We start from the raw sequence: 15,415 nt of genomic DNA on the forward strand, positions 1-15,415 counted from the left end.
ACTCATGTTTATACACACTCATTGTCCCTGGAGGCTCAGAGGTTAACGCGTCTGCCTGCAATGTGGGAGACCTGGGTTCAATCCCTGGGTCGGGAAGATCCCCTGGAGAAGGAAATGGCAACCCACTCCAGTATTCTTGCCTGGAAAATCCCCTGGACAGAGGAGCCTGGCGAGCTACTGTGGGTCGCAGAAGAGTCAGACACAACTGAAGTGATTTAGCCTGCATGGGACATTGTAGCCTTCCATGGCCACGTGGTCAGCAGGGTTCATGTAAGGGATGAAACATCCTTGGTCTCAGGCCCTTGTGTGCCCATCTGCACATGCAGGGTTGCACGTGAAAATATGTGTGTGCATATGTGTGTCTACACAGCCAAGTGCATGTGCATCCATGACACGTGCAGGATTGCGTGTGCGTAGGTTTGGGGTGTCCATAGCGTCACCGGGGCGGGAGGCAAGGACTAAACGAAGCTCCTCCCAAATCTGCAGCTCGTAGGGTCTCCAGGAACTAAGCTGCCTCCTGCAGTCGGAGCAGGGGTCCCGATGGAATTCCTCCCTAGGGCATCTGTGGCTCCCTGGCTCCTCCATGGGGCGCTCGCCTAGGATGAGAGGAACTCAGCCCAGTGCTGGTTCCACCCGTTAGCAGCTGTACAACCTCGGGAAAACCAGGTCACCTCTCTGTTCCTTACCTGCCAGCGGGAATAACTAGATCTAACCCAAAGATGAAAAGGTGTGTGAGAAGATGCTGTAGAAGCTGCGAGGGGCTGGAGTGAAGCGAAGAGACAGCAACCTGGGTGCCCAGCAAGGTGCTGGTACCGAATGTGACAAGCGCCACACTGGCAACAAAAGCAGAAAGAAGCAAGTGTGATGGCATCAGACTGAAAAGCTTTCTCACAGCACGGAAACCATCAACAAAACAAAAAGGCAGCATACCGAACGGGAGGAAATATTTCCAAATCATGCTGTGATAAGCGGTGAATATTCAAAATGTATAAAGAACTCAGACAACTAAGTAGCAAAAAACAAACCAGTTAAAAAATGGGCAGAGGGGACTCCCCAGGTGGCTCAGTGGTAAAGGGGACTCCCCGGGTGGCTCAGTGGTAAAGGGGACTCCCCGGGTGGCTCAGTGGTAAAGGGGACTCCCCGGGTGGCTCAGTGGTAAAGGGGACTCCCCGGGTGGCTCAGTGGTAAAGGGGACTCCCCGGGTGGCTCAGTGGTAAAGGGGACTCCCCGGGTGGCTCAGTGGTAAAGAATCCGCCTGCCAAAGCAGGAGACACGGGTTGAATTCCTGGTCCGGGAAGATCCCACCAAGGGATCTAGGTGGGAGGAAAAGCCAAGGAAAAGCTAGGCCCATGCACCACAGCTACTGAGCCTGTGCTCTAGGACCTGGGAAATAACAACTGCTGAAACTCTCTCCCAGAGCCCAAGCTCTGCAACAGGAGCGGACACCACACTAAGAAGCCCACGTACTGCAACTATAGAGTAGCCCTCGTTTGAGACAACTGGAGAGAGCCTGTGTGAAGCAACAAAGACCCAGTGCAGCGCAAAATAAAAATAAAAAACAAAAAAACCGCCATGAGACACCATATCACCCCTGTTATTAAGCTGGTTGTAATCAAAAGGACAAGAAATAACAAATGTTGGAGAGGGTGTGGAGAAAAGGGAGCCCTCGTGCACTGTTGTGGGAATGTAAATTCATGCAGCCGCTATGGAAGACAGTATGGTTCTTCAAAAAAATAAAAAATACAGCTACCATATGATTCAGTAATTCCACTTCCGGATATTGATCCGAAGGAAATTAAAACAGGATCTAGAAGAGATAGCTACACTCCCATTTATTGCAGCATTATTTACAATAGCCTAGAGATGGGAACAACCTACATGTCCATCAATGGACGAATGGGTAAAGAAGATGGATCCACATATGTGTATATATATATATGTGTGTGTGTGTGTGTATATATATATACACACACACACATATATAATGGAATATTATCTTCCAGCCATGAGAGAAGGAAATCTTGCCTTTGTGACACCATGGATAGACCTTGAGGGTGTGATCCTAAAGCCAGACAGAGAAAAACAAATACTGCATGATATTACTTACATGTGGAATCTTAAAAAGAAAAAAAAAATGTCAAATTCATAGAAACAGAATGGAGAAAACTGGTTGCCAGGGGCTGGGTGTGTGGTGGAGGAAATAGGGAGAAGCTAGTAACGGGGTGTACAAACCTCACCTGTGAGATGAATAGTCTGAGGAGTGAGTATAAAACAGAACTGATAGCACCGTGTTGCATAATTGAAAAGAAAACACGAGAATGCACTAGACCTAGGCGGACCCCCCGGCCAGCAAACATCAAGCAGCTAGTGGGTGGCCAGCAAGGGATGGGTGTATGGAGCCACAAGATGTGGTGTTTGCTGTTTGGGAAATAGAGCAGCTCATTCAAGAATGAAGCCTGACCCCAAAGGCTCACTTTCAGGATGGTCACAAGCGCTGGCCAGGCCAGTTGGTGGTGTTGGACGTTGGCTCCCTCCTTTTCCATGGACTTCTCCCCTGACGGGGATGGGTTCCTCCCATCACCATGGAAACAACCCAGCAGACCACTTCTCAGGAAGCCAGGGCCAGGGTGTTTCAAGAAGGAGGGTTTGGCCAATGAATCTGTGGAAGAGTCAAGTCAATGAATCTTGCTGGGGGCTCCCTAGGGGAAGCTCTGTTAGGGCCCCGGGGAGGAGCTACATTCCAGTGAGTTCCAGGAGATCAAGGTGAGAGGAAGCACCTGTAGCAGCCGGCTCTTTCTGGGGGGCTGTAGAGCAGAGGGGAGGGTGTAGCCTGTGAAATGGGACAGTGTTGAAGACCATCGAGGAGGAGAAAGCCTTATGAGGGGTCTTAAAGAGAAGGGATCACCCTCCCTGAGATGGAAGGATGGCAGAAGCAGGGGCTTTAATAATGGCTGACAGTTATTAATCAGCTGAATATAAAAGTGTTAGTTGCTCAGCTGTGTCCGATTCTTTGTGACCCCATGGACTGTAGCCCACCAGGCTCCTCTGTCCATAGGATTCTCCAGGCAAGAATACTGGAGTGGGTTGCCATTCCCTTCTCAAGGGATCTTCTTAACCCAGGGATCGAACTCAGGTTTCCTGCATTGCAGGCAGAGTCTTTACCATCTGAGCCACCAGGCAAGCATCTATTGTGCCCCAATTTCTATTGTAAGTGCGTTTGTTTTAACTCGTCTCACCCTCAGAACAATGCTATAGAGAAGTTCTGTCATTAACCTCATTTGCAGATGAGGAGACCAAGACAAGCCGGGTACCGAGGAGTGAGGCAGAAGCAAGCAAGGAGGCTTCCTCCAGGCAGTGAGACCAGGAGGGTGGGGGCGAGCCACTGAAGCTCCTCTCCAACACCAAGGAGACTGGAAAGATTGGAGATTGGAACAGGCTTAATCACCTCAGGAAGAGAGCGTCCAGTTAGAAGAGTACTTTCCCAGTTGTTTTTTAAAACAAGGAAACTTTTCCCCCTACCCTCCACATCAGATCTGATGGCATCCTAACATGGAATTAGACCAGATCAGAGCTCCGGTTGAAGTGTAAATTCCATGCCCAGCCTCTCCACTTGCCTCCTGACTCCAGGGTGGCCCTAGGGGTGCCTGATGGGGCCCTGAGTCTCCTCAGAACCCAGGAGAGAAACACAGGGTTTCTGCAGGACCAGACTTCTTCATATGAGCATCTAAGCCAGCAGCCTGTTTTCAGGGGAATCCTCTCTGAGAGGGAGACACAGGTAGCTCTTCCCCCAGGCTCTGTAACCCCTATTCCTTGGCAGCAGGGGGGCACGAGGTATCGAGGGGCCTCAGCCTCCAGGATCTAATGCCTGATGATCTGAATGGAGCTGATGTAATAAGAACAGAAAAGTGCACAATAAATGTAATGCACTTGAATCATCCCCAAACCATCCCCCCACCCTAGTCCATGGAAAAATTGTCTTCCACGAAGCTGGTCCCTGGTGCCACAAAGGTTGGGGACCGCTGGACTAGATGACCTTTAAAGCTCCTCCAAAGGAGACTGGGCAGAGAGTGAGAGGGAAACAAAGGCTGGAGAGAGGGAGGCCCACCTGATCATGCAGCCCTGGTCTGACTTGGGGTGGAACACACAGCTGCAGGCCTCCTAGACCAGGGTGACATTTCTGTAGCTTTCTGCCCCTGGCTGCTGAGACATCTGTCATCACTTGCCTTGTTATTAAGACCTTTCCAAAGCTCTCTGAGGAGGAGGTACAGTTGGCAGACTGCACTGAGGAGCAAAGGAAGTCCACCCTTTCCTTCTTGCCCTTGGCCTGCAGGAGGGGCGGGGGCTGGGAGGAGGAAGTAGGGAAGGCACCTGGCAGTCTCTGTTGGCCACGACCTGGGGCCACTGAGTCCCTCAGTTTCCCAGACCAATAGCAGTAATAGACTTCCAAGGCGGCGCGAGTGGTAAAGAACCTGCCTGCCAAGCAGGAGACGTAAGAGACACTGGTTCAATCCTTAGGTCAGGAATATCCCCTGGAGGAGGGCACAGCAACCCATTCCAGAGTTCTTGCCTGGAGAACCCCATGGACAGAGGAGCCTGGTGAGCTACAGTCCATGGGGTCCCAAAGGGTTGACAGGATTGAGCGTCTTAGCACAACACAGTCATATTTGTGCGTCTATGCTGGGTTTATTAGGTTTCTTCCAGTGCAGTTTTGCATTTAAGTCTTACTGAATCCCCACAAGTCAGTGAGATGCGCAGGGCAGGGATAAGAGCCTGGTTTACAGTGCTCTGACAGGTTTACAAGGTGAGCCTGGTTTACAGTGCTGGCCCAGGGCCAGCGTGTGGAAAGGGGCCTGGGTCTCCATCACCAGCTCCCTTGCTGTTGCTGCTGCGCTTCTTGGAACATCCCCCCAACCCCACTGCAGGGCCCGGGCAGCGTTTTCCCAGCTCAATCACCCCACCCCCAACTTTCTCATTGTCCTGCTTTCTGGCCCCCTGGCCTCCTTTGGCTCAGTTGCAAGCCATCTGGTCTCTGAAAATCCAATCTAACAGTTGAAGAGAATGATAAAGTTGGTGTTTTTTCCTGCTGCGTGAGGGCATGGGGATGGTTAATAATTAGGTGACCCAGGGGCAATGGGAGGAGTGAACTTAGAAATTATTCTCAAGACCCTTGATGAAGTATCGGGAACTGAGAAGGGGAAGAAAATATTTTGGTCTTAAAAAAATCAGCCATATTAAGATACAGTTACATAAAATAAAATCCTCCCATATTTAAACGTGTAGGTTGTGATTTTTGACAAATGTCTACTGCTATGTAGCTACTTCTCAAGTGATGGAATAGCTCCACCACCCCATGACCTCTTGTTCCCTTCAGCTTGAATCTCCCCGCTTTCGTGTCACTGAAACTGGTCTGCTTCCTGTCACGATGGATTTGCCTTTTCTAGAACCTCATTCGCATGGAATCATGCAGTGTGTGGACTTTTGTGTGTGCTGTCCTTCACTTACTGTAAGGCTTTTTTGAAATTCATCCACTTGTTGCCTATATGAGTAAGCTGATTCCTTTTTACTGCTGAATAGTATTCCTTTGTATAGATATGCTACAATCTGCTTATCCATTTACCAATTCATGGACGTTTAGGGTTGCAGGGTTTTCTTTTCTTTAACATGAGTCTCTCTCCCTTTTTTCTAAAAATACTGCCTCTACATACATTTAGAACACATGGTCCATATGTGTGCAGGGTACATCATTTACTCAACTTACTAAGGCTTGGTGTGCACATGTGTTTACTCTCCTTGGATTAACTCTGAGCCAACTCCATCCTACTCCTACTCTTCTGAGCAGGGCACAGGGGCTCACAAAGCAGAAATCACTTTTTTATTTTATTTGGTTGCACGGCATTTGGGATGTTAGTTCCCCAACCAGGGATCAAACCTGAGCCCCCTAAATAGAGATCTCCAAGTCTTAACCACCAGAGTGCCAGGGAAGTCCCTGGAAACCCTCCTGTTAGTCACACAACTCGAAAAATGAATATTTGAACCCAAACACTTATGTAGATATTTAACCTTTTTACATATTTTATTTGATTGTAGTACAAACACACAATGCAAGATCCACTTGCTTAACAGATTCCTGGCTGTACATTGCAGCTACTGGTGAAATGCTGCACAGCAGTCCTCTAGGAAAAATTCATCTTGCATGAGTAAAACTTTATGTCTGTTGATCAGCAATTTCCCTTTTGTCCCCTCCCCTCCCCCATCCCTGGCAACCACTATTTTAGTCTCTGATTCTGTGAGTTTGACTATTTTAAGATCCTCATTCATACAAATGGGATCATGCAGTATTTGTCTTTCTGCGACTGGCTTATTTTGCTTAGCATATCTTTAACGTTCATCCACATTGTCAGATACGGCAGTGTTTCCTTCTTTTTTTTTGTTCCCATTTTTATTTATTTATTTTTCTTTCACCCACAGCACATTTGTGGGCTCTTAGTTTCCCAACCAAAGATTGAACCTGAATCCTCGGCAGTGAGAGTGTGGAGTCCTAACCAATGGATCGCCAGGGAATTCCCAGAATTTTCTTCTTTTTAAAGGCTGAATAGATTCCACTCGTATAGAAGGCATTGTCTCTATTTGTTCGTCCATCTTTTGGGCTGTTTGTGAATCTTGGCTTTTGTGACTAGTGCTGCACTGAATGACGTGCTGTGCTGTGCTCCGTCCTGTCTGACTCTCTGCGACCCCATGGACTGCAGCCCACCAGGCCCCTCTGTCCATGGAAATCTCCAGGCAAGAATACTGGAGTGGGTTGCCATTTCCTCCTCCAGGGCTGCGCTGAATATTGGAGGGCTAATATCTCTTCGAGATCCTGATTTCAATTCTTTTGGATAAATACCCAGAAGGGAGATTTCTGGATCATGTGGTAATTCTATTTTTAATATTTTGAGAAACCTCCATACTGTTTTTCATAGCACCATTTTTTTCATTCCTACCAACTGTGTATAAGGATTTTAATTTCTCCACATTTTCCCCAATGTTTGTAGTCTTCGTCGTTTTGTTTTTTTTTTTTAAGAATAAATATCCTACCATGTGTGAGGCAACAGCCCCTTGTGGTTTTGATCTGCATTTTCCTGATAGTTACCTCAAGTATCTTTTGATATACCTGTGGGCCATTTACATGTCTTCTCTGGAAAAATGTTTGTTCAAGTTTTTAGCCCACTTTTAATTGAGTTACTAGGTTTTGTTGCTATTGAGTTGTAGGAGTTCTTTCTGTATTTTGGAAATTAACTGCTTATCAGACATATGGTTTGCAACTATTTTCTCCTGTTCTGTAGGCTGCCTTTTCACTCTGTTGATTTTTTTTTTTTTCAGTGCGGGAGTGTTTTTGGTTTAATGTAGTCCCACTTGCCTATTTTTATTTTTGTTGCCTGTGGTTTTGGTGTCATATCCATGAAGTCATTGCCAAGACCAATGTCATAAAGCTTTCCCCCTAGGTCTTATGCTTAAGTCTCTCATCCATTTTGAGCTGATTTTGTGTACAGTGTAAGGTATGGGTCCAAATTAATTATTCCGCATGAGAGTGTTAAACTTTCCTGATACCCTTTGTTGAAGAGATGATCTTTTCCCTGTTGTGCCTTCTTGGCAACCTGGTCCGAGGTCAACTGGCAGTGTCTGTGTAGAGTCGACAGCTTCTTGCTTCTGGGAATATTTGCAGCTGTGAACAGTTTCATGTCAATATGTGTTGTTGTTTATCTGGGGTGAATACCTAAGCATGCAGTTAGTGTTAGTCATTCAGTTGTGTCCGACCCCTTTGCGGCTCTTCACTCTGTAACCCACCAGGCTCCTCTGTCCATGGAGTTTTCCAGACAAGAATACTGGAGTGGGTACCCATTCCCTTCTCTAGGGGATATTCCTGACCCAAGGATCAAACCGGTGTCTCCTGCAATTGCAGGAACGTCCTTTACTGTCTGAGTCACCAGGGAAGCCCCAGGCATGCAGTTACAAGAGCAAATGGTGTGTGTTTTAACTTTATGAGAAACGGCCAGAGTCCTTTCCCAAGAGTTGTGCCGTTTTACATCTCCACCAGGAGTGTGAGTCCCAGGTGCTCCACACTCTCCTCAACACTTGGTGTTGTCAGACTTTTGAACTTAGTCTTTCTCGTGGGCGTGCAGTAGTGTCTCATTTTTATTTTCTTTTGCATCTCCCTAATGACTAGTGAGGAGAAGGCAATGGCACCCCACTCCAGTACTCTTGCCTGGAAAATCCCATGGGCGGAGGAGCCTGGTGGGCTGCAGTCCATGGGGTCGTGAAGAGTTGGACACGACTAAGCGACTTCACTTTCACTTTTCCATACATTGGAGAAGGAAATGGCAACCCATCCCAGTGTTCTTGCCTGGAGAGTCCCAGGGACGGGGGAGCCTGGTGGCTGCCGTCTATGGGGTCGCACAGAATTGGACATGACTGAAGCGACTTAGCAGCAGCAGCAGCAGCAGCAATGACTAGCGGTGTCAGTATATTTTCTTTGCAGAAGTATCTATTCAAATCTTTAGTACAGTTTTCTATAAAGTTGTTTGTCTTATTTTTTTAATTAATCAATTTATGTATTTCTGGCTACGCTGGGTCTTCATTTCTTGTCTTCAGTTGTGATGAGCAGGGCTACTTTCCAGTTGCAGTGAGTGGGTTTCTCACGCTGCGGTTTCTGGGCCCCAGAGCACAGGCTCAGTTGCTGAGGTGCATGGGCTTAGCTGCCCCGAGGCGTACGGAATCTTCTCGGACTAGGAACCAACCCCTTGTCTCTTGCATTGACAGGCAGATTCTTTACCACTGAACCACCGGGGAAGCCCCTAATTACTGAGTTATAAGAATTCACTTTTCTTAACAGTGTCTTTCAAAACAGAAAACTTTTTATTTCAATGAAGTCTAATTTATCAACTTATTTCCTCCATGGTTTGTGCTTTTTGTACCCTACATAGGAGATCTCTGTGTCCTCTAAATCAGATTTTTTTCCTATGTTTTCTTTGAAAAGTTTTATAATTTTATTTATAAAATCATTCAGTTCAGTTCAATTCAGTCACTCAGTCGTGTCCCACTCTTCATGACCCCAAGGACTGCAGCACGCCAGGCCTCCCTGTCCATCACCAACTCCAGGAGTTTACTCAAACTCATGTCCATCGAGTCGGTGATGCCATCCAACCATCTCATCCTCTGTCGTCCCCTTCTCCTCTTGCCTTCAATCTTTCCCAGCATCAGGGTACTTTCCAATGAGTCAGTTCTTTGCATCAGGTGGCCAAAGTATTGGAGTTTCAGCATCAGTCCTTCCAATAATCTCCTGTAGGATAGACTGGTTGGATCTCCTTGCAGTCCAAGGGACTCTCAAGAGTCTTCTCCAACACCACAGTTCAAAAGCATCAATTCTTCGGTGCTCAGCTTTCTTTATGGTCCAACTCTCTCATCCATACATGACTACTGGAAAAATAAAATCACTAGGTCTGTTTATAAAATTATTACATCTGTTACTTTAGGTCTGTGATCCAGTTAGTATTAATTCATGTATCTATGGTGTAAGATATGGATTGAAGTCCATTTTCCTGCATATTGATGTTCAACTGTTTCAGCACCATCTGTTAGAAAAGTTATTATCCCTTACTGAATTATCTTGGTACTTTTACTACAAATCAATGTACCAAGAATCAGTTGAAGTTTGAATCTATTTCTAGCCTCTGCGTTTGGTACAACCAATCTGTATGTCTGTCCTTATGCCAACACCAAATTCTCTTAATTTGAGCAGCTTTAAGTCTAGAAAACACACAGTGGAAGTCCTATAACTCGTCTATTTACTTATTTATTTGTGGCTTCACTGGGTCTCCGTTGCTCTGCGGGCTTTTCTCTAGTTGCAGTGAGCAGGGGCTGCCCTCCAGTTGCGGTTCGCGGGCATCTCTTTGTGGTGGCTTCTCTTGGTGCGGAGCATCGGGCATGGTCTCCAGGGCGCTTGGGCTTCTGTAGTTGTGGCACGTGAGCTCAGTAATGATGGTTTGCAGGCTCTAGAACACAGTCCCAGTAGTTGTGGTTCAGGGCTTAGTTGCTCCACGGCATGAGGAATCTTCCCGGACTAGGGATTGAACCCGTGTTCCCTGCACTGGCAGGCGGATACTCAATCACTGGACCACCAGGAAGTCCCTATAACTCGCTCTTATTTCTCAAAGTTGTTGGCTTTTCTTTCTCAGTTCTCCTGCTGGGTGTCCCCTCGTCTGTCCGTCCGCTGCCGCTTCACCCGCTGCCGCTTCACCCGCTGCAGGACCACACGTCTCATCAGTCCCCTCAGTGACTCAGCTGTGTTTATGGCCGAGCCATGGAGTCCTGAGTCTGAATACAGATGTGGGAGGTCGTGGCTGGGCAGCCTCTCCTGGTTCGGGGCCTGGCCGGGCGACGGCCTCATTAGCTCTTGGCGTTTGGTGCTTCCTCTCCCTCCGGCCAGCTGGCCTCTCTGGTCTCTGACTTTCCCCTGGCAGTACTGCCACTCTCTTCTCCACTTCCCAGCTCTTTTGAAATAAGAAATGGGGTCTTCTTCCGGATGAATCCCAGCTTCCCCTCTTCTTTCAGGCCACACGCTGCCTCCTTTTTTAATTTTTCTGAATTCCCTCTGTGCTGAGACACACACACAAAACAGCCTCAGTAAATCAAGACAGCCTCTGCGTGCTCAGTTGCTCAGTCGTGTCCGCCTCTGTGCGACCCCGTGGACTGTAGCCTACCAGGCTCCTGTGGCCGTGGGATTCTCCAGGCAAGGACACTGGAGTGGGTTTCCATTTCCTCCTCCAGGGGATCTTCCTGACCCAGGAATCAAACCTGGGCCTCCCACATTGCAGGTAGATTCTTTACCATCTGAGCCTCTATGAGCACTTTGCATCTTTGCATATGATTAGCCAGAAATGTTCACTGCATGCAATTCTGTGCATCTTGGATGAATAGAGCTAGTTCTGCCTTGCTAGCCAGACCTTAGTGGGCGGCAGGGCCGTGGAGGACTAACTGTGATCGTGACAAACGTCAGAGCTGAAGAGATGGTACATCCACGTGGAGGCGCCTGCTGCGGGGACTGGGGTGCCGAGGTAGAAGAGGTGGGAGGGCTGCGAGCAGGAGATGGTGTCCGTAGTGGCGCACGTCCTCTCCGGGCAGCGTCTGGGACCGCGGCGTTCCCCGGGGGGCAGGATGCCGCGCGGAGGCGCCTTGCGGCCGAGGGCTCTGACCTTCTCCCTCTGCTCTGCCCTCAGGAATGAGACCGTGCTGCACCAGTTCTGCTGCCCAGCCGCTGACGCCGAGCAGAAGCCCGCCTGCTCCGACCTGGGCCCCCACAGGTGGGAAGAGCCGCTGCGCGTCCTCCCCTCCCCCCTCACCGTCCTCCACCCCGAGCAGAGCACACACCAGGGCCCCACTCTGCTTCCTCCTCCCTAGTCTCGCTTCTTGTTTATTTGTTTTTACCTCCTTCCTCGTGTTTCCATCTCTCCTTCCTTCTTCCAGACCCTAGATGAGCCATTGCTGACGTTTAGATCATTATAACACTACTGTTCAAATCCCAGATCTGTACTCGCCCCTACTAAACAGCCTATGAAAAGTGTACCTGTTTAAACATCAGGGGAAATTAACTTGATTCTATCTACATGTCTTAGCGGTGGGTTGTCCGGCACCCAAAGGTGCCCAACCAATAAGAGGACCCATACTGCCTTTCTTACTCAAGACTTGCATTTTTCTTGATAATTTTTCTCCTTCCACGAAGGAGCCAAGATAGCTTTGATTTTTAGGCTTGTCCACCTCCGCTGGATTGGCCGACCACCTGGGAAGGGGGGGGGGAGGCACTGAGAAGTCAGGGTCCTGTCCAGGCTCTCCTCCTCGCCTGTCCTGGGTCCTTCAGGACCCGCCTCTCTCCCCCCATCCTGCCCTGCTCTCCAGCACCCTCCCCTCGCTGTCCTCCCCCCAGCCCTCCATCTCTCCTCCTCTCCCCATCAATACTCTCTCCCTCTGTCTCCACCTGGAGCCGCCCCCTCTGTGCTGCTCACACTTTGTCCTCTTCTCTTTCCCCCAAGATTTCTGTCTCAGTTCAGGACCTTTCTGTTTCCTTTGCTCAGCCTTTACTTCCCTGGGGGTCAGGACACTCAGACTCTGGCGTGGAGTTGACCCCATCTGCTGTCTCCTCTTGTTGCAGTGGACTTGGGCAAGTCCACTTCCCCGGCCCTGCAGCTGGTGGTGAGGGGGAGCCCGTTGCGCCCGCCCTCGCCCCCTGAGCCGCAGCTGGGCAAGACGGACTTAACTCCTCTGGGCCCCAGTTGCCCCATCTGTATGAAGAAGGGCTGTTCTACATAGAGAACAACATGATGTACCATCTCTCTGAGCCTCTGGGCTGCTCAGAGCCCAGATGGGCTTTAGGTCTGTGTGGGAGGGCAGCAGAAGGTTCTGGGCTGTGAGCACCCAGGCCTAGACCTGCACTAAGGGCCACTTCCTGGTTTAAGCCTCAGTGACCCCATGATCCTTCCCCCCTTTATTCCTAGGAAAATAACGGGTAGCCATCAGAGGTGGTAGCTGGTGACCTTGGCGATGGAAAACCTTCCCTGAAAGGTGTTATTGCTTGTTTTCCCTTTGAAGGAGTTGGGGGGGTTGGGAAAGGCAGGACTCTGGAGGGGGTGCAGGAATGGAAGTGGTGGGGAGTTGGGTTGGGTTAAATCAGGGGCCCACCTTGGGGTGCTCACCTCTAGGGCTGTAGGAGGCACGGTTCTTCCCGGAGGCGACCGCACTGGGGATGGAAGCAAGGGGAGGACGAGGTGCTGTGCTGATGCCCAGAGGACTGGGGGCTGGGCTCTGCACCCAGGACCGCGGGAGAGAGTGGCCCCCTGGATCCCCAGGGGCTCCCTGTCCAGGGGGGCGTGAGCCCCCACATTGGGAATGACCCTCCTGGAAACTGGAAGGAAGATGAGAAACGAGAGAATGAGACAGTGGGAGAGGACAGGAAAGAGGGCAGAGAGTTAGTGACCCGGAGGAAGGACGGGCAGGGCTGTGCCCTGCCCCATGAGCAGCTACTGCTCAGACACACGGCCGAGGGGTCCTCCTTGGCGGGGAGGAGAAGAGAGGAGCTGTCTGGTCTGCCCGCCCTGCCTGTCGGTCCCTCTCAGTCCAGTCCGCATCTCTTATTGCCCCTCGAGCCCTGGCACCAGTGAGGGTAGATGACCCAGAGCCCCCATGACGCTGGCGCCTGGGAGGTGCTCAAGGATAGAAGTCATTTCTTGGGTCTTCCACGCCCCTTCCCTCAGCCCTGACTCCTGGTGGGAGGGGGTGGGAGACTGGGTCGGGGTTTGGGGGGGGCAGGAGGGGGCAGGGGGACAGGCTTCTTTTCCAAGATGGTAGGAAATCTCTTATCTCAGAATCCCCGGGAGGGAGGTGGGAGGTTCTTTAAGTCCCCCAGGGTCTGTAAGCTCTGCCCGCTGCTGCCTCCCTGCCTGCCACTCTGCGCAGGGCCCGGGGAGGGGCCCCCAGGTGTGTCCCGATTGTCAACCACTGTCACTTCCTGCTCCCAGATGTTCCAGTTGTCCTGTCTGTCTGGTTTGTAGTTTCCTGGAGTGTGTTCCTGTTTGTCTGTCCATCAGTCTGTCTGATGTCAGTGTCTCGGCTTCTCTGGGAGGAGCCCCCGGATGTTCAGTAGTTGTGCGTCAGTCTGTCTGTCTGTTCTTGGCTTCCTGGGGAAGTCCAGCCCAGATAAGTTTCCTCCCATCAGACACCCAACATGCCTGTTCCCAGCTCTGCCCGGGACCTTCCCGACCCTTCCCTTCCCTTTAGCCTCCAGAGGGGGTAGCCGACCACCACCCCTGAGCTTCCCTAAGGAGGTGCTGAGGTCAGAGACGGGGCTGAGGCGAGGATACAGGTCACAAGGCCCCTTGAGCCACCCTCAGGTGACCCCAGTTTGGGCTCCAAGACAGGCCAGGCTGCCCCCAACGCTCAGCCTGGGTTTTCACCGGCTCAGCAAGGTTCCAGTACTTTGGCTGCCTAATGTGAAGAGCCGACTCATTGGAAAAGAGCCTGATGCTGGGAAAGACTGAGGGAAAAAAGAGAAGAGGGAGACAGAGGATGAGATACTGGCAAGATATCACCAACTTAACGGACACGAACTTGAGCAAACTCGGGGGGGTAGTGGAGAACAGGGAAGCCTGCTGTGTTGCAGTCCACGGGGTTGCTAAGAACTGGGCTTGACTGAGCAACTGGACTTCGACAGAACAACGGCAAGGCTTCGGCCGGTGGGCCTCCTCTGGGGTCTCCAGGGAGAAGCTGGATGGGCCTTACAAGAGGCCCAGTGAAGACTTCACACCATCAGTCACAGCTCAGGGTCGGGGTCTCTGGTATGTGAGCGCAGGGCTGGCCACGAAGCCCCTTACCTCCCTCCTCCAAATGTGGCCCAAGCCAGCAGTGATCCGGGTCAGCAGAGTGAGGTGCTGTTCCCCCGACCACCAACCATCCCCCCACCAACCATCCCTACCCAAGCTGCAGGACTGAGCAGGAGTCCTTTTCTGGAGCTGATGGGTGCATCCTGGGGACGGGGGTGGTGGTAGGACAGACAGTGGCCCATAGCCCCTTTGATCAGATGTACAGAAAAGAGCTGCTGGAGCCTGAGGTAAACCTCGGTCCAGGGGAGACCCTTGCCCCCTCCCAAAGCCCCAGTCCTGGGGGTGCAGGGGTGCGAGCTCAGCCTTGTCCAGCTACCCCAGGGGCAGCTTTGGGGTTGGAGTCAGGGAACCTCTCTCTTGGAACCCAGAGCCTGCCCGAGAGTGATGCTCCCAGAAGTGGGAAGATTGGGAGGCCGTGGGTGGGGTGCCCTGGGGTGGTTACGGGGGCCACAAGGCCTCTGAGGCTGGACCACCCATCCCCATGCCTAGGTTCATGCAGCCTCGAGCATGCATCCCACGCTTCCCAGGTGGAAAGCAGGGCGATCAGCCTCCAGGGCGGCGAGTGGCGTGTGAGCTGGGCTCTGCCTCTCTTCCTCATGTCCCCCCACTGCCAGTAATGACAGGGCTTTATTCTGGGCGACTGAACGGGACAGTGATTGCGGGCCCTGCCCTTCTTCCCGCAGGCTCCCCTCCCTTTGGGGTGCTCAGTAACCTGGGGAACAAGCAGCCTCCGCCATCTAGAGAGAGAAATAGCAGCCCATTTGTCTCTGTGGGTGGCAGGGAGTGTCCCCCCCCCCCACCCCGCCCAGAGGAGGAAGACTGACTTCTGTTAGAGTGATGACAGGAGGTGGGGGCGCTCAGGAGGGGGTCCCTGGGCAGGAAGCAGAACCACCCCCAGCCCTGGGGGAGGGGCCGGGGCACTCTGGGCTTCGGTTTGCCAGCCAGGATGGAAGAGGCACTTAGTGTTACCTAATGCGCCAGGCCCCGGCACTAAGCAGCCCTGGTAT

General features: G+C 51.1%; 1 protein-coding gene across 10 annotated transcripts in view; it reads left to right on the top strand.

Annotated features, from left to right (window-relative positions):
- Positions 1-15,415, top strand: part of IQSEC3 (IQ motif and Sec7 domain ArfGEF 3) — an 88,426-nt gene that overhangs the window by 17,730 nt on the left and 55,281 nt on the right. For all 10 annotated transcript variants that reach the window (XM_042247660.2, XM_042247661.2, XM_027968015.3 and 7 more), the window contains exon 2: positions 11,256-11,339. In XM_042247660.2, the coding sequence (XP_042103594.1) occupies positions 11,256-11,339 (84 nt within the window). The remainder of the gene's footprint in view (positions 1-11,255; positions 11,340-15,415) is intronic.

The sequence above is a fragment of the Ovis aries genome, chromosome 3 (genome assembly GCF_016772045.2).
Source record: "Ovis aries strain OAR_USU_Benz2616 breed Rambouillet chromosome 3, ARS-UI_Ramb_v3.0, whole genome shotgun sequence".
Lineage (NCBI taxonomy): Eukaryota > Metazoa > Chordata > Mammalia > Artiodactyla > Bovidae > Ovis > Ovis aries.